This window comes from Tyto alba, unplaced genomic scaffold (assembly GCF_018691265.1).
Source record: "Tyto alba isolate M040663 unplaced genomic scaffold, T.alba_DEE_v4.0 Super-Scaffold_22, whole genome shotgun sequence".
NCBI classification, from domain to species: Eukaryota; Metazoa; Chordata; class Aves; order Strigiformes; family Tytonidae; genus Tyto; species Tyto alba.
Window position 1 is genome coordinate 4,717,086 of NW_024881296.1, and position 21,418 is coordinate 4,738,503.

Consider the following 21,418-nt stretch of genomic DNA (forward strand, 5'->3'; position numbering starts at 1 on the left):
ACCCACAGAAACCCACACACAACACAAAAAACCAAAAACAAAACAAAAACCCCCACAAACCAGTTAGCATTTCTGGTTATTGGCTAGGATTCAGTTTGTACTCATCGTTCCTAAGGGCCTTACCTCACATTTAGCCAGCCAGCAACGTATCTTTCTAAATATTAATTTTAATAAGCAAGTCTTTTAATTTTCTGTTACATTTTCACATCCATGAAATATTTGAAACCAATCACATTCTTTGTTACAAGTCTAGAAAAATGCACTTAAGTAGCCATTACTGCGCATGTTTCTTTACATATTTATCAAAAAAAAAAAAAAGACAATGTTTAATCTGTTTAAAAAAAAAAAAAACAAACCAAAACAGGGTGAGGACACACATACAATTCTTAACCCACGGTGGCAACAGTTTCTCAGCGTTGAGGGAGTGCAGGCGGCTGCAGGTGGCCCTGCTGCCCCCCAGGCGTGGCCCCCCCCCCCGCCTGCCGCTGGGTGCCAGTGGGTGCCAGTGGGTGCCCTCCCGCTGCAGGCGCTGACAGCTGCTCACGGCATCAGGAGCCACTCAGAGTCGTGCGGCCACAGGTTTCTGTACAGGTATCCTAGCGTCTAACAGGGAAAAAATAATAATAAAAAAAAATAAATCATCAAAATGCTGTAAATACTGGTCCATTAAGCTTCTTTTTGCTTTATTTTCCTTAGCTATCATGTTGCACAGTATTTCAAATAAAGGAGGGTGATTCAAAGCTGCAGTCGGTGAGTGACACCGGAAAAAGTAATGTCAAAAAAATATCATTAGGATTTTTATGCAGATAAATATACAGTTCTAAGAAACTACTAGGGAAAAAACACTACATCTAACGTATGTGCATTGTCCAAAGTAATTTACAACTTGAGAAGCCCTCTTCAAATTCATTACAGAACACTTACCAAACATATCCAGGATTTTATTAACAGCCTCTTGATTTACATTGTAAGCGAATCCACTGGACCTACAGTTAAAGAAAAAAGCCTGTTTCTTCAATGAATATTTCTTATTCCAGTCATTTTTATACGAATACACTGAGCATCTTCATAATTAAATCATATTTTTCATCCTGCCAGCATACAGATTAATTTTAAGGACATGGCAGATTGTACTTGAGGACAGGTGTGCTTTCTTTAGTCATCTTCTTGTTCAGAGTCCCCATGTCTGTCTCTTCCTTTTTTTTTTTTATTAAGGACAATTGCAGGAAGAAAACATTTGTTTGTTTTCAATCATATAATTTTAAAGACTATCTCAAACTGAACCAATCTTCAGCTGATGTCAAATTCTGTTGCAGTCAACTGATTTATCCCTCTTACTTGCAAGGGGAATTTAGCTATAGACATCTATTTAGCACAGTGACATGGCAGGGGATGTAACGATGACAGTACTTGGTGCGCTTTCCAAGAGCACTAAAATCTTTAACCAAGGAATTTCCTGAACAGAGGCATAAGAAAATAGCTCAGGTTCATCAGATGCCAGCTGAGTTCTCTGAAACACTCAAGACAATGTGGGGACTTGTATCAGGGGCTTCCATGGTTATACTTTTAACTACAGTAAAAAGCACAACACAAATTAATCTGATAACAGGAAATGCATGTCACTGTATCTTTGTATAACAATAGCTGTTTTTTAATCTTGGGCCTATAAACTATGAACTGCATTAAAAGACTTTAATGACTAAGCTTTCAGTTAAATTGCTTTGAGATGTCAGCAGTGAAACCCCCCAAAAATTAGCAGTATTTCTGATAATTTCTTACACTGCCCAGTGAGACTTACTGTAACACACAGAGTAACTATTCTATTAAAAATAAGCAGAACTAGTCTCTTTGCTTATCAAAGCATTGAAGGAAACTTTGAAATCCAAAAGGTAAGGGGAGTCAGAAGAAGCCTACTAGTGAGAGAGTTAATTTGGTTGCTGGGTTCCACAGGAGTGTTCTCACTATGAGAGGGTGCCATTCTGCCTCTACAACGTGTACAGAAAGGAACTACCTGGGTCTTCACCACGACTCCGGTAACTCCAGTCAACCTTCAGTTGGCTGGTGCTCAGGCAGTTGAGGTTCTGCTGTTCCACTTCATACTAATAGCTCAGTCATTAAGAATTGCCAGTAAGACCACACACTGACTTCTGCGTACCAAAAAACCACTCTTACTTACATTTTCTTCTTCTTCACTGCACCTAGTTGCACAAGAGCTGCTAAGGCATTTTTCTGCATGTCAGAAGACAGTGCTTCGTAACACTGTGTATTTCCTACGGAGAAACACAATTAAAAGTTTTATCACTGTCCATTAACAGGCTACACTTGTAAAATCATATTGCATAACAACTGTACACACCCTTCTCAAGAAGCTGAAAAACAAAGCTGCGTACTCCAGGTATAAACTGCTTCTCAGTAAAGGCTTCTTTTGTTTCCTTTGAGAGATATCTGTAAATTAACTAACATTAAAAAAAAAAATTAGCACTTCTTTGACTGTCAGATTGTTATGAATTACAACAGACATGTCCTCATGAGTAAGTAATAGTTACACTTTGAGAAGTGTAGAAGAGGAACTCAAGGTATCATTACACAGAGCAGCTGATATTTTTTATTACTGTTTAACAGGTATGAGAATCCTAATATTAAAATAAGATTCGGTATTACTGTAATAGTCACCTTAGACATTAATTTGACATGACGTTAATTTGACATGACATTAATTTGACATTCCTGTTTTCACAATCAAAACCAGTATAATTTTTTTAAAGCAATACCTGTTTTACAGACGTGAAAAACTGAGCAGATCAGTACAGTTCAGCCCGAGTCTTAGACCTGATCATTAACAGATTCCACTAGGTTCAAACGTCTACAGTCCCATCAATCTTATCCTGACATACTTGAGATTTTAGCCTCCTGCTTTTGTATACATTGCTTATTACAAGAATGTGTGTAGTCTTATTAAAACCTTGGAAAACCAAGAGACTTTAAAGAGATATGGATGCAATTAATGACTCCCAAAAAAGCTATCAGATATGAGATGGAAATTAATTTCCGCACCTGGCAGGACAGCCTACATGAAATTAATTAAGCAAGAGCATTGCTCGTAAGAAAGAGCAATGAACCTGGTAGCAGCAAACTCCCTGTGAAGCTTATACACCCACAGTGGCCCATCACAGGGATCCTGGGGAAAGGGTGGTGTTTAAGATACTTATTACTGCTATTTCACAACTCTTGCACTCCGCAGCCATGAAAACAGTCACTACTGATACTGCAGAAGTATCCCAGCTCTCCTAGTTTCCCTATAAGACACCAGAGAAAAAAAAGACACATTTTCTGAAGAACATACCTGATAACCTTCCACAAAAGGTCTGAACATAGTTGACAAGAAAGATACTATACCACTTCCTTTGTCGGTAGGGTAAATTTCCTGTTGACTTGTTTGAATGGCATCACATTTTGTGAGTAGAAGACATCCTTCCTCAAAATCCTGGGAGAGAGAAGCATAACTGAAATTTTAACATCTATGCTAAGTGCAGCTACCTTTCCCCACAAAATTAACAATAAAAAACTCACAACAGGACACCACTTCCATTTCTGAACTCAGTTCTCAGGAGACTTGAACCAAAATTTTCCTACATACCAGAAAGACCTTTATAAAAAGGCAGTGGGAACATGTTCTTAAACGCAACAGTATCTGGATCCACAACAGGTCTAGGAGCAAAGAAAGCAGCTGTGGCTGCTATTACAACAGCCAGCCTGAGTTCCCTTGGGATTTTGTCAAAATAGGGTCGGGTTGCCTGGTTTAAGTATTTTTCTGGTGGTTTTACTTATTTATTTATTTATTTATTTATAAAGTCAGGGTTTGCCTTTATCTCACATCCACTGTTTGAGATAAATGGTGACATAGTTCACTGATCCACCCTCTGCGAAAGATGGCCAAAAGCTACGAATTACGGAAACGTCAAAGACAAAACCATTTTAGTGCCAATGTCGGTGTAAGGGGGACGGGAGACAGGACACACACACAAAACCACGAGAAGATGGGACGCAGACATGACAGACACGTGGACGACTACAGGGCTGGGTTGCTAAGAGATCCCCTAACATTACAGCAACTATTTCGTTTGACTTCAGTGAAGTCAGTCACAGCCAGTCACCTTCTTGTTCTCTGCCTGGTTTTGGTAGCTGCAAAAGGCAACATTTGCTAACAATGAAAACCAAACATAATGGTGCCAATCAGCCTATAAAAAAAGGCCCAATTCTCTTCTATATAGAAATCTATGAGATTTTAATATAGTTGCAAGTCTTGAATACTGTTATGAAAATTGTATCTTTTTTTAATGCAGGGAAGATCACAAATATCATCATCCAGTATTTGACCTCAGCACTGATAAAAATCACATCTGATCAGTTTTAAATCCAAATGAAAACTACATGTGGATTTACCAGTTTATATTGGGTGGGTATGACACTGAGCCAGTTTTTTTACCAATAAACTTGTGCTCACCTACATTTCAAGCTGGCTGGACTAGAGCCAGCTCCAGCCCAGCAGATGCATATAAACTGACACAGCAAGTCCTGCAGAGAGCAAAGTGCCGCCCGCAGTTTTCACAGCTTGCCTGTGTCCAGCTGTGTTAGGAGAGCACGCAGACACGCTGAGCCCTGTAACAAGGCAGTATGCAGGAACAATACCGGCTTTGTCTGAGCAATGGCTGTATGGGGCAGGGGGTGAAACGAGGGGAAACTCTTTTCAAGCAAATAGGACGCAACTAAAGCTTCCGTAAGACTCTACAAGGGACGCTGTTACGCCATTAGGAAAGCTCTCACTTCAAAAACCTTCACAGGCTGCATCGCCCCAACCCTGTGGAAGAGTCTGGCTGCAAAAATTTAAGGCAGGCTTTCACAATAAGCACTTCCCTCATAGTGCTAGCAATGTACTACCTGAATCTACATGAGATAAATGTCAGCAATGAAGAGCTGAAAGGGCTCAACCATGAACCATCAAAATATTAAAAGGAACGTCGAAACCTTCAGAGTTCAAGGTGTAAGAGGAACGTTAGCCATTGTGTGAACACTACAGGGTAGGTACCACCACGCTGTGCAGTCAGGAGAGGCGGGTGCAGGGGCATACTTTAATGGATGAGGCACTGGGTGTTGGCACAGCCCTCTGGCAGCCCTTGCCATCACAGACCACACACATGGAGCTACACAAAACAACCGATCACAGCTGCACTAGAAGGAATATAATCAACCAGAGAACAATACGTACTTAAATTTGGAATTGCATACTCTATTTGCCAAAGATAACAAGGGCATACAATGGTTGATCATTAATCGGTATAATACCTATAGTTTAACTTTCTGAAAGAGGAGCAGTGCCCCTCTGCTACACAGTCTGCAAGAGCTTTTAGGAAAAATTATTCTGGGGTACCCTCAATGAGAATTCCTGTTTTGTTTCTGCACTGACAGAACATATCCACCCTGTGACACAATTCAATTAAATCTAAACACTTTTTTCTTCACAGCCTAAGGTCTATTTCATAACTGCAGAGCAAGAGGACAGAGTTTATACTTCATTTAAAAGTCTGCTTTACATATATTTTTATATCCGTGCTGGAAGACTGGTAGCTTTATGCAAAAAAAGTTAAACTTCTGCTACAGTCCATTTTAACAGTTCAGAATTGGGCAATTTCAGGACTTTTCAGTTTTTAACTGGAAGGGGGAGGCGGGAGAGAGTGAATATGCAACCTTGTGGATTCAGACAATGATTTGCAACTAACCAAATGACCCTCTTTTAATTTCTCCCTCCCACGTACTGATCAAGTTGGAATCACTGGAGATGTTTATCACAAAGCACTTGTTCGGGAGAGGCCTGAAATCAGATGCTATTTTAGTTGGCTGCGTTACTATCAGTATTCTTGTATAAAGGGTGTTTTTACTTACCTTCAATGAAATGCCAGGAAAGAAGATGAACTCATCAGAAAAAACATCTCTCAAGAAGCTGAAGCAGCTGTAAACTTCCTCTGAAAAAACATATTGTACTGCTGTTTAAAAACATAATTTAAAACATGCAAGTGAAAAGCCATTTAAGCCTTATTTTAGAGGGAGTACCTACTTGAAATAAAATTTGGATTTGACATTGAAAGCATACATACACACACAGCAGAAACCACCACAACAGAACAGCAAATACTCAAAGCATTTTACTCAATTGTTACCAAAAGGAAAGAACAGGGGGTTGTAGCTTCTCAGAACGTGCATTACATACCACATAATCAGATGCTGCACAAAACTAAGGTATGTAATTCTGAAAAGTTTATTTAAGAGACAAGTATTGGGAAACACTGGAATCCTTCAGCAACAGTAGTGGGAAGAGAAGAAAGACTGAGAACTGGCTGAACCGTATGCAAGTGTGAGCTGTGTGTAATACGTAACCTAAAAAGCAGGTCTGCCGAATGCCAACAAAATAAGACATAGGAACTGGGATCAGCTCATTCCTCTAAGCGGAATATACCTACTTTCTAAAGTATCAAAGGGTAAACAAAGAAGGCAAGCAAAATATCCTCCGTCCCCTTCCCAAAACGTCCGCCTTATGCCATGGGACCTTATCCAGAGTATAATGGTCTCAGCTCCCACTAGCAGTTTTAGGAACTTCGTGTTCCTCTCACAGCTGACAGCGCAAGGAACAAAGCCAGTGGACTCAGAGCTACCCAAATGTACCTTTTCTGAAGCTGCGCGTCATCTGCAAGGCAACTGCCACCAGAGACGGACGCACAAACACGTTCAGCAGCTGGTTTCTGTAGGTGGCACACATGAGGATGGCCAGAGCACGTTTAAAGACAATTTCCCCTACAGCTCCATCTTCCAGCCCTTTGTCGTTTAGGACCACATGGCCATCGACAAGGCGAGCAATGTTGGAATGCAGGGTGAGGCCAGACACGACTGCTTTTTTGGCACACAGGTCATCTAGCAGGAAAATACAACACTCAGGAAAATGCAAAAGGGAATACAACTCTACTGAAACAGCCTAAAAATACACCAGTATTTTGTTAAGTTTTATCACTGAAGACCAGTTAGTACACCTAACATTCAGTCAGAGAGATGTTATAAAACAATCCATACTAGGGACTGACAGCCTAGGCACAGTATGAGATGGAGAGAACAAATTCCAGACATTTCTGTCATTAAAGCACTTTAAATTCTTCCACTTGCTAACAATGACAAATACTTCCTTTGTCTCTGGTGCAAGTATTCCGAGCCTCCAAATAAAAGAGGTTAAATCTGTTTGATGGATACATTCATCAGTAAGGAAAAGGAAACCATACTTTTGCTTAAGCATTTCTGACACTACAAGTTTTGAATCAAATACACAAGTCTTTATAATGTTTTTCCTCAACTCTCACATACAAGGAAGCCCTCATCCCAAATTACGTTTAAAGAAATCCTAATATAAGTATCATTACATAATATACCTGCTCAAAGAGAAACTAGACTGTACTCAAACCCAAATCTCTTCCTGTTTCATAAGACAATCCTTTCAAAATGCATAATTCATGGAAGTGTGTGGCTTTGCTGTTTTTTTTTTAAACAAAGTTCTTCGAAGGCAGGCACGAGTTTCACAAACCTGTGGGCCTTGGTCAAGCTTTTTTCTCGTTGTGACACACTGCAATCTTAATTCAGATAAAGAGCAGCATCTCAAGTCTTGAAAATACACTCACTTTTTCAGAGTGTCTTACACTACCAAAACATACCCTGCATCAAATACGAACTCTCTGGCAAGCAAGGAAAGAAGCAATAAAACCCTCTTATTGAACACTAAAATACACTTTACATGTTCACAGCACCACAAGCATATCAAATCAATATAGCCTCTGACAGGAAAAAAAAAAAAAATCATATTCTTCCCCCTTAACATAGATTTCACATAGAATCTCCTTGTATCTGATTTGCTCCTTCACCCTACTTTGTTCCAGTTTTGCTAAATATCCCAAGTTTCTCAATGCAGTAAGAGGCAGAAGTCTGAGCAAGTAATTCTGCAGTTCCTGTTTTTAATATAAGATTTCTAACGGCCCAACAAATACTCTGCCTGTAGCAACCAACCAGCATGACAAAAGGAAGAACAACTAGCTGTCTGGAGACAGAAGAATGGACAGGGTACATGTAGTTGCCGACTGTGTGACATTGACAAATTAGCCTTTAAAGTGTATTTATTCTTTCAAATTTCTGTAAATCCAAAACAAAACAACAAACCCTGTCTCTGTGCAACTGATGCCTAGAGCGGGGCCAGCATGCTCCAACAAAAACTGCTCAGCTGTTGTCATTCCTCTATTTCATTACCATGCCTATTTGCTATTCCCTGACTACATCAGAACTCTACTAAAGCAAAAGCTTACTCATTGTTGCTAAGAAAACAAACAAAATAAATAAGCAAACCCAAATGCGGTATGTTTTTCAGTTTACTGTGCACTAAGATTCTAAAATGATGTTTAAATATTGCCATGAAATTCTTCCTTTTACCAGGCTGGCAGAACCAGACTTTGTCTGCATTCATTGCAGTGCAGATCCCTGAAAGGAGAAGCGGTTTTCTTCCAGATATGGGAGAGTACAGTTATAACTGTACCCTGCTCCTATTTCTTTATTGCAGTAGTGAGAGGGACCCTTGATTATATCTGTGGTTTAAGTCTACCTACAGTGAAAAGGGAAATGTACTTCCATTACATGTGATTCTTCTTTGCTGGCTTTACCACTTATGCCCCGAGGCTCTAAAATTAATTACCTGTGTCACCAAGGCTTTCAGAAAGTTTGTAAGGAGAATCACTCTTTCAGCAGTGTGTGTGTGTGTACCTGTGTGTGTGTCTGCGCGTGTTTTGATTTTTCTCTCACCCATTTGTTTCTGCTAGTTCTTTGCTAAAATAACAACTTATACTATAGTCAGTACCAAGTAATAAATATAGCGTTACACCAAGTTAACTGCCATAGATCAGGTAATTGCCTGTGACTTACACAGGGTCCAGACAGACACTAGGCAAATCTCAGTACTCTAATAGAAGAACCTTGTCATTTCCCCCTAATTCCACACTTCAGGATATAACAGTAAAATATCTATTGTGCTTCCACCTGTTTTTCAAAGTATTATCTTCTACAGGCTAAGTCAAAACCTGTCAGGTCTTAGCATCATTTTTACCATATCCTAAAATACATTTACAGAATGTTTTTCTCAGAGCTGTAAAGCTGTCACCATACGCTGCTTCCACAGAATTATAATTTATCCTTTATAAGCAACAAAAGGAATAGAAATAACACTTTCTCTGCATACCAGGCCATTCAATGAATCCTCCAAAAGTCTGTGTTAAGCCTTTAAGCCACAGGGTTTTTTCTATTAGAAGTTCAAAATCCATGGCTGGCAAATTCTGGAGCAGGACAGCGGCAACTAGCACCCACGGACTCAAAACCATGTTTTCTATTTGCAGGAGCTCCATTTTATAAGCAACGTCACTGACAAATTCTTGGATATCCTCAGATGGCTTTTGGGGAAGATGCCTGAAAAGATCAATGCAGTTCGAGGTAAAGAGCTCCAAAAACTGGAATATAAATCATACCTTTCCTTATTTCTTCTCTATTGCTCCCAGATCCATAACTACTTTACAGCACCTGACATCTGGAAGGTGATTCTATCTATGTGCTATGTGGAACAGAAGTACAGAGCAAGACATCAGTAGCTTCATGACAGCATTTGAAACACAGATTTCTGTATTGATATTGTATATTTGCTATCTTAAAAAAAAGTTCAAAAGCATCATGTTTTACATAACAAATTGAAAAAGTCATCCGATCCAGTCCTAGTTACAGCTCACTGCCACTTGACCATATAACATTTTGCAGTAGTAAAGCAAGGGAGATAAAGGCAGAATTTTTTAAATAGCAAAACCACCAAATTCTCAGAAGACAAAGCTTTGTTTAGCCCATGCATCACCATTAAATTTAAAAATTGCATCTTCCCAACACAGTACAAAGCTACACGAGTAACAACCTGTTTCAGAAACACCCAATCACGAGCATGATAAGCCTCTGCTCAGACAAAACAGGTTCAGCGGTCTAAATAGTCAGATGGAGGGGAGGTGAGAGAAGTTGAAAACAAAGTACAAGAGAACATCTTAATTATTTTAAATGGGTGAGGACTAAACAAACGCTTTTCTTGTGCATATACCATGGAAAGATGTGGTACCTGGGAACCAGATTGTAGGGGCACCGATTGATTCTCCCAGATGCCAAGGTTCTAAGTGATACTGGCTGGCCCACGTAGATATGTATGGAACCAAAATTGTCACTGAGGATTCTTCTGGCTTTTAACAACCCCTACGAAAACAGGAAGAACAAAACTCAAATTTTGGTGCTACAGGCTGTGAACGCATCCATCTATGTTCTGCTCTTAAGGAATTTACATACAGATGTAGATTCTTTGGGCTTTGGGACTCCTAGGAGTTCATATGCATAGAGAGATTCTTCTAATATTCTCTCATAGCTGATGCTGATGGGAACAAGGTACGTGTCAAAGACTTCACGTTTAAAAAATGGTTCCATCACAATGCTGAGAAGACCTGTAAATTGAAAGGAAAAAAGAAAAAAAACAAAAACCCAAAACAATCAAGTGAATCACTTGTCTTTTTTGAGGAGTGAAAAGCAACTGCAATTTAACATTGAAAAAGATATCTTCCAATTTTAGAACTTCATATTTTAACAGGTGTGCACTGTGCCTGTTCTCTCTTCAAGCAAGCAGAAGCACAAGACATTGCCCAAGCTTTAAAACAGAATGTAAATATAAGCAGTGCATTTGGATAGCTATTTGCGCTCTTTTCAACAGCACTGCTCTGCCCTTGCACAGCATCTTCCTTCTAAAGATTCCCTATTACTTCTACAGCTAGCTTACAGTATTTCTCTGCTAGTCAGGGGACATCTATTTTCTGTAAAGAGAAGGGTGAAGAGTTATGCAATAAAGTAGACAATGGCACAAAGGGAGAGAAAGCAGTAGAGTGCAAAAGACACGTATTGCCATTCTTCGTGTGGCCTTGGAAATCCAACCATCGTGTTTTCTACCACTCTGACAGACCTCACCCATTTCCCACCACTTTAACATCCCTTCCTGTCTGAAGACCTTACAAAGCACACAGCCACTAATAATCATAAAAACTTCCAAGTTTTCAACAAACCTACCAAACTTGGGAGTCAGAGTCTTGGCGGTGCGGCTTCTAGTCCCTTCCAGAAAAAATTCAATTGGGGCATAGCCACTCTTCAAAAGCAAAAAAAGACTGGTCAGAAAAATAAAACCATTTCTTCTTTACAGCCCACAAATAGTTTTAGGTACTTAAAATGTACGTAAGGTTTTCTTAATGGACACCACGCACGTCTAACTTCAGTCATCACTAAGCCTATATTCATCCACTGTATTTGCCACACCATATAATTAAATTAACAAAAATACCGTGTCTGTCATGAGATATGGGAACATGATCCAAAGCAACTGATGAGCAGCAATTTGTTTACCACCTGCTGCTGAACTATAATAACAGAGTACACACATGCTCTTCACCTACAGCAATTCTTAGGTAAAACGCATTTAATCAGATCACAGTGAAGACTTTTAATCACATTGCTATAACATCGTGCATATTTCACATGAATCATTCCAACAGAGTATTTCTTAAGCATACGTTTTGACAGTTCAGTAATTTATTTACCCTTAACATTGTTTTTACATATTCAGCAAACACGGCCCAGTAGAGTCTGTTCCCACCAAAGGAACGTCGCATGAAGAAGGCACCTGCTCTTCGGAGCAGCTCACCAACTATCTTCATTCCTAGGAAATCTGAAAAATAATCAAAAAACAAAACCACACACACAAAACTTACTGATTAATATCAGCCAGCAGAATCAACCACTTCCTGCCATACATTGATTCAATTACCAGAATAAAGATCTCTTTCAAGGATCCTGTTGTGGCAAGTACCTATGTTTGCTTTCTGATTGTCTAGCAAGACTTATGTAGGCATGAATGGCACATTATAGTATACTTTCAACTTTTTTCTGTAAACAGCATTCACTTAGAGCGTTTTATTTTCATAATTTAGATGGCCAGATTTCAACCATAATAAAGAATACATTTTTGAAGCACATTGTCTCACTCGTCTTCAGAAAGATCACCTATCAGTGCACGTATCCAAGAAGACAGAGAAATTAACTGACCAATTACACTATATTATACCACTTATGATCCTGAGTCATCACTCTGGGAGGCGTACAACAAATCAGCTAAAATTTTTTATAGTTTTCTAGTTTTAAGCAACAACAGTCAACACTTAACTTGTCAAAATCAGGAAACATTTAACATTAACAGATTTATTAGGGAAGCATTTAAAACAAATCTATACAGCAGCTGGCCATGTGCTGCTTCAACCTCCTTGCTACTTTAATCCATGAAACACCTGAGAACAGATACTCACTCAGCAAAATAAATTCATGTTTCCAGTTGCAATGTTGACAATGACTGCCTTGAAGATGTCATATAATACATCACACACACACATATATGTGAGATATAGATATAGATATATATATATATATGTGTTAGAAAAAAAATAGATAAAAAGAAATTGGCTACAGGACCCTGGGCAGGAATAGTAGTTGTCAGAACCTCCCATGTGCAGAGGTCCTCCTTCTTCCCTTACTCTCATACTACCCTTCCTCTCTTACCACAACATAAACTCTAGCTCCTCTCTCACTTCCACCCTCCTGCCGCGTACTCAACCTCCCAACCAGGATGCTGGCTGCATGCCCAACCCTTCTCCCCACCACACTGCTATTCTACAAAGTGCGACCGAAACGCATCTTTTCACGTACCTCAAAGCCCACACCACCTCACCAGCTCTGCGCCAGTGGGCTGGGTTTGTGTGCGTGTGGCGGGGGCTACAGCAGTGGCCCCCTGTGAGAAGCTTCTCGAAGCTCCCCCAGCCCCAAGTTGGACCCACTTAAGCCAGGGCCGAGCCAAATAGCAATGGTGGCCGCGCCTCTGAGATAACATATTTAAGAAGGGCAACCTGGGAGAAGGAGTGTGAGTTGTGAGGAGGAGCTCTGAGGGAGACACCTATGTGAACACTGAGGTCAATGAAGGAAAAGAGGTGGGGGGGGTTGGAGGGGCAGGGATGTGCACCAGAGCAGAGACCCCCTGCTGCAGCTCGTGGTGAGAGGGCAGGGCCACCCCCTTGCCACCCATGGAGGTCCACAGTGGAGCAAGGTGCCCGCCCACCCACAGCCTGTGGAAGACCCCACAGCAGAGCAGGCAGCTGCACCCAAAGAAGGCCGGGACTCTGTGGGAAGCCCCCACTGTTGTAGTTCAGCGCTGGGAGGACTGCAACATGCCGGGGGGATCCCCGCTGGAGCATCCTGAGAAGAGCTGCAGCCTGTGGGAAGGACTCATGTTGGAGAAAATTCATGGATGACTGTCTCCCATGAGAGAGATGCTACGCTGGAGCAGGGGAAGAGTGTGAGGAGTCTTCCCTCTAAGTAGGCAGGAGCAGCAGAAACTATGTGTGAAGAACTAACCACAGTCCCCCATTCTCTGCCCCCCTGCACTGCTGCAGGGAGAAGAGGTCAAGAAATCAGGAACAAAACTGAGGCAGCGAAAAAGGGAAGGGTGCAGAGAAGGTGTTTTTAAGATGTGGTTATACTTCTCACTGTCCTACTCTGCTTGTTAAGTGTTGTTGGCAGCATTTGAATTAAATTGATGCTCTTTTTCTTCCCCTAAAGAGTCTGTCTTTTGCCTGTGACCATAATGGGTGAGTCATTCCTCCCTGCCCTTATCTCAATTTCTAAACCTTTTGGCTTTTTTTGTCCATCCCAATCCTAAGGAGGAGTCACTGAAGGAGTGATGGAGCAGCTGCCGTGGTGTACAGTTGCCGTCTGGGCTCAATCCACAACAGCCTCTAATCTGATTTACTCCCAAAACCTGAGACAGAAACACAATCCCAGCACCAGCTAAACTCCTGCTAATATACTGTGTGAGTACCTACTCTGGTGTTACTGGCAACTGTTTACCTTCCCTTAGCTAATCCCCATAGATCTTTCCATATGCTAATTGAAGCCAGGTGCTAACAAACAAACCAGAGGCACTTACCACCTGTATCAGGAGCACATCTCTCCTTGTTCAAGGCAGCTATGAGACATCAACTTCTGAATTCACCAGAATCAGAATCCAACCTGCACCACTCACTCAAAGAGCAGCAGAATCTCATCTTCCCTAGCAAGCATTCTCCCAGCTTCTGCTGATTTTCTACCGGTCTTCCTAACCTCTTGACTGGAAAAGTAAACTACAATAGAGTAGTAGGTTCCCAGATCTTTGCTAGCTTGCCTGTGCGTATCAGAGTGCTGCACCACACCTGAGGTTGTTGTCTGCCTGCTTAGAAGACCTTGTTGATACCCAAAACTTCCAAGATCAGGTTTCTCAGTTAAGTGCTGCTGGAGTGCCGATTTTCAAGAAGCACATTAACTCAGAATATATTTACTGTTAAAGTCTTCGAGAATTGTTTCCCGAAAATAGACTGGCTTCATCTGCTTTAGAATTCAGTACGTCCAAAATCGTGACCTCTGATGTGAAATTTCATTTCCCAGCCAGCTCTGCTCTCAGCACTTCTCCTAACAGTTCTGCCAATCATCCAAGGGAATCAGTTGCATCAGCAACAAGCACGAGGTGGCTGGCACTTTGTATCTGGCTACGACTGCACTTAAAACAGTATGAAGTATCACAAAAGGTTCCGCATACACAGTAGCTTCTGGGCACATTTTTGCCTGTTCCCAGGCCAAAAACAGCAATATAGAAATCTTCTTCACAACAGCTATCTTTGCCCCAGCCTTGGGTCTACAGATGGGGTACTTGTGGGCAAACTTGCTATGAAAAAATTCACCTTTGATTGGACTCAGCACCGATGAGAAGCTTTCAGATGCTGTAAGCATCTCACCCCGGGAGGTATTAACAGGACATATTTGGAACAGAAGTTAAACACAACTGCTTATAGTAGCAGCTCCTTGACTCCTTGCTGATTCTCTGAATCCTGGAAACATTGTTAAAAGAACATACTTGCCTATTCCTGCAGCAATGACAGGCAACACCAAGTCATACGTATATAGCAAATAAGACAGCATCAAAAAGTCTACATAGCTTCGGTGACTGGGCAGTAGAACAACTGGATGCTCCTGAATGGCGTGTTGCAACTGAAAAAACAAAAAACAAACAGCAAGAACAATATTGTTCCAATATTTACAGACTGACTGTTGAAATTTGCAAATACAGAACTTCACAGGGCTTAAGGCAAACAGAAGCTGATTTGTTCAGGGGTGGTTTCTCTGACCACATACTCCATACCTTTTTCAAAATGGAACCATAGGAAATTTGCAGCAGTTGTTTCCAGACTAGCAACTTGTGGTTCACAAGCATCACAGGACTCAAAAGCCAGGGCCACCCCATTACATGATAGTCTAACTCAAATCCCTTTTGATGGGGATGGGAAACCCAATAAAGGCTCTCAGGGCTGACTTTGCTGTCTTCCAGGGAATGTGCTGCACCCGTCAGAACAGCTGCATTCTACAGTGAAACAGGGAGACAACAGCTCCCTAGCAAACTGAGGCAAACTTAAAGCATCTCCTGCCTCAGAGGTGCACAATGTTTCACCACTCTTAGCTGTATGAATGTTTTGCAGAACAACCAACCCAGTCAGTCACATAACATTAGGTTTTCACCTCCAATTCAGCTAAATGCATTATTAAATGTATAGTGTCAGATAGAAAAACTCTCAGTGGCTGATCTAACAGAATTGCTGACACACGGTATTCCTCACCATAGGAAGCATTTGGAAAATGTACAAAGTCCTGCTGACTGTTTGCCTCTAAAATACTTATGTATAATTTTTTCTCCTACACTTATTAAGAAATGCAATAATAAACAGAAGTGCAGTCTTTTTTTTCAAAAGATATTTTTCATATTTGTTACCTGGAGTGAAGATTAGAGTCATTGGCCAAGTGACTGGTATGAAAATATAACTTTTTTTTTCCCCACCAGTACTCACTCTCTGCATTCCTTCTTCATTCACACAAACTCTCTGGAAAAGCTGTTTAAATATTTTGCTCAACGTAAACGCAAAAAATCTGACAGCTCCTAATTGCATACTGTGGCCCATCTCATCCAAGATTTCCATGGCTTCTTCTTGAATAATATCGGGTGATTCTCCCATCTCTCTTGCTAACTATAGAGAAACAAAACAAAATAGCAGTCAGATGGTTTTCCCTTCTCTTTACCCATGCACACCATTCTATGTGCCATAACAATTAAGGCAGAGCTATTGCAATAGTCAGCAAGATTTTACTTTATGTGATAGGTATGTATCTAATCATAGAGAATCTCTTCAGTTTCAGACAACAAGAGAAAGACAAGCTAGAGCTGTTCAAAATCAAGAATGAGCTTAGGTGCCAATGGCAGGGGAGAGAGTGTGCAACAATCCGCCCCCCCCCACCGCCCCCCCCCGCCCGAAAACACTATCTGAATGTTTTCCCTTGTAACATCTTCAGAGGAGATTTAAGTTCAAATAACATTTCCTATATCATTGATCTGAAGAAGGCCGTCTGCAATTTTGACTAGTAAAATGAAACTTACGTTTGCAGAGATATTCACAATAAATCTCTGAAGTGCACTTGCATTAGATTTTAAGATTTGGCTGAAGAACCTTAGCCCTATCATGCTTCAATTTCTTTGTAATGTATTACTTTGGCAATGGCTAGCTGAAACGCATGCAAAGCACTGTTTCTACCAACTTTGCATCTCAATGATCTTTTTCCTGTTGCTATGCGCATTCGCTTTAGATGTTTCTTAAAAAACAGATTTAAACAATGGTCATCATTCCTATTTGATCCATTGAAGCTAGAAATACTTAATTGAAAAGTTAACTGTTACAAAATGACTAACATGCCTTGTACTGAACACAGAAGAGGAAAGAGGAGGAATGGCAGAAGAAAAAAAAAAAGCAGCAGTTCAGAAAAAAACATCACACCAATTTCTTTCTGTCAAATCCTATGTAAAATACTTATTTTCAGTAAATGTTTTAGTGTTTCTGAAGTTGAAAGATTCATTTTTTTAAATTTCATATTACTTTGCAATTCATGATGGCAACAGCACTACTTGGTAGGACATGGTTTAATTTGTCACATCGTAACAGGTTTTGATATATCATGGGTAACATTGACCATTAAAAAAAAAAAAAGAGAAAAATGTTATGGTAGCCACTCACTCAGGACTAATCAAGACATCTTATATAGTTCTACTGACCTGGAATTATTTTTCATGAATACTGAAAATAGTTACTCTGATAACTAACACACACTCTTATTTCAACACAATGTAAAATATGAGCCAGTTTGACTATAAAGTATTTTATTCATTACAAAGTAGTAGCTGCCCTTCATTTTAAAGCAAAAATACGGTTACATCTTAGACATTGTTTCTAACTCAAAGAATTCTCTGTGAAATTTAATGCTCATTTTAGAGAAAGTAGCATTTATGACTGATTCATAAATACATCATTAGCCTATAAAATTCCTACAAGACATCTTCAAAGCACAAAAAGTCTACTAAGAAGGAGAGTGCTTCCATCTTTCACAATCCTGATCTGTAGTGAGGACTATGGAGGAGAGGGAAAAAAAAAAACAGTCAAACACATATGCACATTAAGTAAGTTAGATGGTGAAGTGTCATATATGCAAAATCAAAACATGATTTAATGAATGAGCTATCTAACAGCTTTAGTGGTAACTCCATGGTAAATCAGTATCTGTTTATCTGTTTTTGCTGCCAAAAGAGTATGGCTCTCGACTTACTGATTTATTGGACCATCTTTCTAAACTTCAGCTATCATGTTTGACAAGGTCAGCAATAATCTTTTTTTCCCTGCTGTCACACAAAGCTTGGCTGTGTTCAAAGTACCTCATCTTACAGCTCAATGTCCAGACTCACCTGCTTGATAACATATTGAACTTGCTCTGACTGGAGAACAGCATTTTTAATAGCATTTGGCTTGCAAGGTGAAAGTCCCTTGTAGATCACAGGAGTGTAACATTTCATTGCGTATCTCAAGTCGCTGGACAATCGCCTTTCCTCCAAGATATCTTCAAACTCATCTCTTTTCTTTGACATGAGCTCCTTCTGCTGGGAACACACAAATAAAGAATGAGACACTGTCTCGAGCCATTCAGTGGTCTGCTTGGCTACAGTACCAAAATAACGGCATGCAATAGTTTTGCAATGTTTGGGGGTTTTTTTTTAGCTTTCTATAGTGTCTGCATTCCACACCCTGAATGCATGAACAAAATATTACCTGTGTAGAACAATGCTACAGAAAGAAACTAAAAAGAAAAGGAAAAAAACAAAACAAAACAAAACAAAACAACAAAAAACCCCAACCCTTTCGAAATCACAAAGATCCCCAAATCACCCTATGCCACGTTACTTAATTCTGCCCAAGAGGAAGAAGTTGAGAGAACACCTGGGCTTTGAAAGCTAAAGTGCCTTGCCTCAAGCCTCTCTATGATTAATAGGTATTAACTAAACCACCTTTGATTCCAACTCTCATAGCTGCATGAAGACAACGCCATAATGACATTATAAAAACACAATCATCAACACAAAAAAATAATCCCTGTTACTTCCAGTTGCATCCGGCACTGTAGTGATTTGTGCTGGCTTTCACCAGGCTTGGACATAAGGTACATAAACCACAGTCAGACAGGAACAAAAAACAAAAACAAAACAATTATCAGCCATGTGAAGATAAAAATGTTATATGCTGCACACGTAGGTAAAAAGAGAGCACAGCCTCTGAGTAACCAACACCACTGCTAGGCAGGAAAACAAACAGGTACATCAAGAACTAATTGGGGATCCATCCTGCTGCAGAAATCTCAGTGACAAAATGCTTCCCCTTGAGTCAGGAGGCATCCCCTGAGCTGGAGAGAGTCTCCTATTATCTCCTATAACACCACAGTTTATACGAATGACCCCTCAGTCTTTCCAAACTGAAATCGTATTTCTCTCAACTTCAAAACAGCAATAGCCACCAGACAAGCAAGGCACCTGGAGCAAGCCTCCGTGAAACACAAATATGAAAGTATTGGTTATGATCAAGCTTATTTATTAGAAGAAGATGCTAAAAATAAAAACACTTATGACTTCCTCTACAGCACCACTTGAAGGGTAACGCAGGCATCCCTTTCCTTCATTCTGCCTCCTCTCCCTATAAACAACCTGTGCAGAACCAGTCTGATAATGAAGGATAAAACATGTTGTTTCATGGTCTCTTACAGTGACCTTTTCTGGTATTGAGAGGAAAGTTTGGCCAGCAAATGCACAGAACACCAGGAACAGATAAGCAAAACACCCAGCAGTAGCAGCTGGGTTTTCAACCTTGCGAGCGGGAGTCAGGTTTCACTGCCAGTGGACCACAGCCACTCCAGCAACACTATCAAAGCAGCTGACATTTAAAATAAGAGCAAACATTTAGTTCCTGTCCATTCATCGAGACAAGAATTTGGCAAAACAAAACAAAAACACAAAATCAGGAATATCTCCACTTAAGAACCACAAAAAATCCTTCCAAGCCTCAACTGTATCAAAAGCCAGTTTCGTTTTATCAGAGAACACAAATCCAACTGTAATGTTTGACCTTCTCACATTCTTTTTCCCACACATAAGAGTCAAATTTGGATACCATCCTTCTACAACAGTAACATTTGGTAGATAGTCTAACTTTTCTTTTCACTACTGTAGTTTAGAGAATTGTCCCACAATAACTGCAGTACAAACTCTCCAGGGACTGTTAAAACTAATCCTATACAATGTATTAAACTCAAGCCCATATTAATTTTGAACTTTATGTGTTTTTTTCCTGTATAGTCTAGCATTAGTTTTCAAACTTTCTTCTTCCAGCTTTCAGCTAGTTGGTGTTTTGCAAGAGCCAAGTAAGCTAAGAACTGTTAAGAAGAATGGAAATAGTTTGTATTAGCCATCTGTTGCCACTGACACCTTATATCAATCCACTTGATTAAAAATAAAACAGGAAAAAAAAAATCCCTTAGGGTCTGTAATAGCAAAAAAGATAGATCAGAATAGCATCGGAAGATATTAGTTGGCTCTAAGTATACACCTACTTAGATCAGTACTGGACAAGTCATTGCTCAGAAAATATAAGCAACATTTATGTCAATTACCAAAGTTTAAATCCTGCAATGTGCAACTGCACAAAACCCAGACAAAGAAACCCAGCACTCAGCTCCGGTATCATCAGCCACATCAGCAGTCACCACGCTGCTACAGCTGTTCCCCAGCGTGGCTCTGGTGACAGGAGTTTTGCAAAGGCCACGGCCAATTTAAGTCACCTCTCTGCCACAGCTCCCCATTTGATGCTTCCAGATTTGAAGTGCAACCGATTCCTCTCCATGGCAATAGTTATTTTCATGCCCTCTTGAAGCAGCGCAGAGGAAGCCAAAACACACACTTTACCAACCACTTAAGAAGAATAACACTGCTTTTGCACCCTATGGCCAAGCTGTTCTTCTAGCTTTGGTTGCCAACTGGTAGAGAGTACATTTATAAAATATGCCGTTGGAAACCTTGACATCAGAAAATTCAGTTACGTGCACTGTTACTGTGACACTGGTGAAGTACAAAAGCAAAACAGCAGGATCCTGGAACTCCTCTGCTTCCCTATAACCTTTGAAAGCAACAAAATGAGGATGCTCATGATGCGCTTGGGATACCAGCATACAGCCAGGGAGACACAGAAGAGGGCTGTGGGAATCTCTGCCAAAACCAGGAGCTGTTTCCCTCTCTCCCCAGTCACCTCCTCCAAATGTAACTGGGGGGTGCGGGGAGGGAGGGGGTTACCACCCCACACCCAAATGTCCTTATCTGAGGCTGGCATAGGAGCCACAGGGAAAAAATAAGGTCAATGAAGTAATTTCCACCACGTAACACAGGAAAACCTGCTTCGGCCACTCCATCGCTGTGACATTTTCTAGGGCTGAATTGGTCGTCGCTGGCAAGTTTCTGTCGCCGCCGAGGGCTCCCCGCGAAGCCCCTCAGACGCCCACCGCCCCCGCCAGCCTTGCCGCCAGGCCCGGTCCCTGGGCTGCTGGACAAAACCTCTCTGGAGAAGAGTCCCAGACGCCTCCGACCCTTCTTAAGCCGGCTGGCGTTTGACAGCCTACCTGAGGGGAGAAGCGGCGCTCGGGATCGGGAGCTCCGACTGTCGCGACTTGACGCGACAGGCACCGTGGCGGAGCGGCGGGCTCGGGGCCCGCAGCGCCTGGGGAAGGTGAGCGTGTGAGGGGA

General features: G+C 40.9%; 1 protein-coding gene across 1 annotated transcript; it reads right to left on the minus strand.

Moving 5' to 3' along the window:
• Nucleotides 1-304: 304 nt before the first annotated feature.
• On the minus strand, nt 305-21,400 carry LOC104355779 (dihydroxyacetone phosphate acyltransferase). The gene is made up of 16 exons (XM_042796133.1): nt 21,295-21,400; nt 18,047-18,235; nt 16,110-16,286; nt 15,129-15,258; nt 11,733-11,860; nt 11,209-11,284; nt 10,444-10,595; nt 10,223-10,353; nt 9,314-9,537; nt 6,718-6,963; nt 5,941-6,020; nt 3,344-3,484; nt 2,357-2,456; nt 2,177-2,270; nt 925-986; nt 305-603 (listed from the first exon to the last, which is right to left on the minus strand). Exons 2-16 carry the CDS (start codon nt 18,224-18,226, stop codon nt 560-562), a joined length of 1,965 nt encoding a protein of 654 aa, XP_042652067.1. The 5' UTR covers nt 18,227-18,235; nt 21,295-21,400; the 3' UTR covers nt 305-559.
• Between the last annotated feature and the right edge of the window lie 18 nt (nt 21,401-21,418).

What these genes read in the sequence shown, in the direction of transcription:
- LOC104355779 (XM_042796133.1), bottom strand. Translation starts at nt 18,226, where the DNA reads ATGTCAAAGAAAAGAGATGAGTTTGAAGATATCTTGGAGGAAAGGCGA. An exon ending in ATGAAGAAGGAATGCAGAGA is followed by an intron (nt 15,259 to 16,109) that starts GTGAGTACTGGT and finishes TTGTTTTTTCAG; the next exon opens with TTGCAACACGCCATTCAGGA. An exon ending in TAAAATCCTGGATATGTTTG is followed by an intron (nt 604 to 924) that starts GTAAGTGTTCTG and finishes TTTCCCTGTTAG; the next exon opens with ACGCTAGGATACCTGTACAG.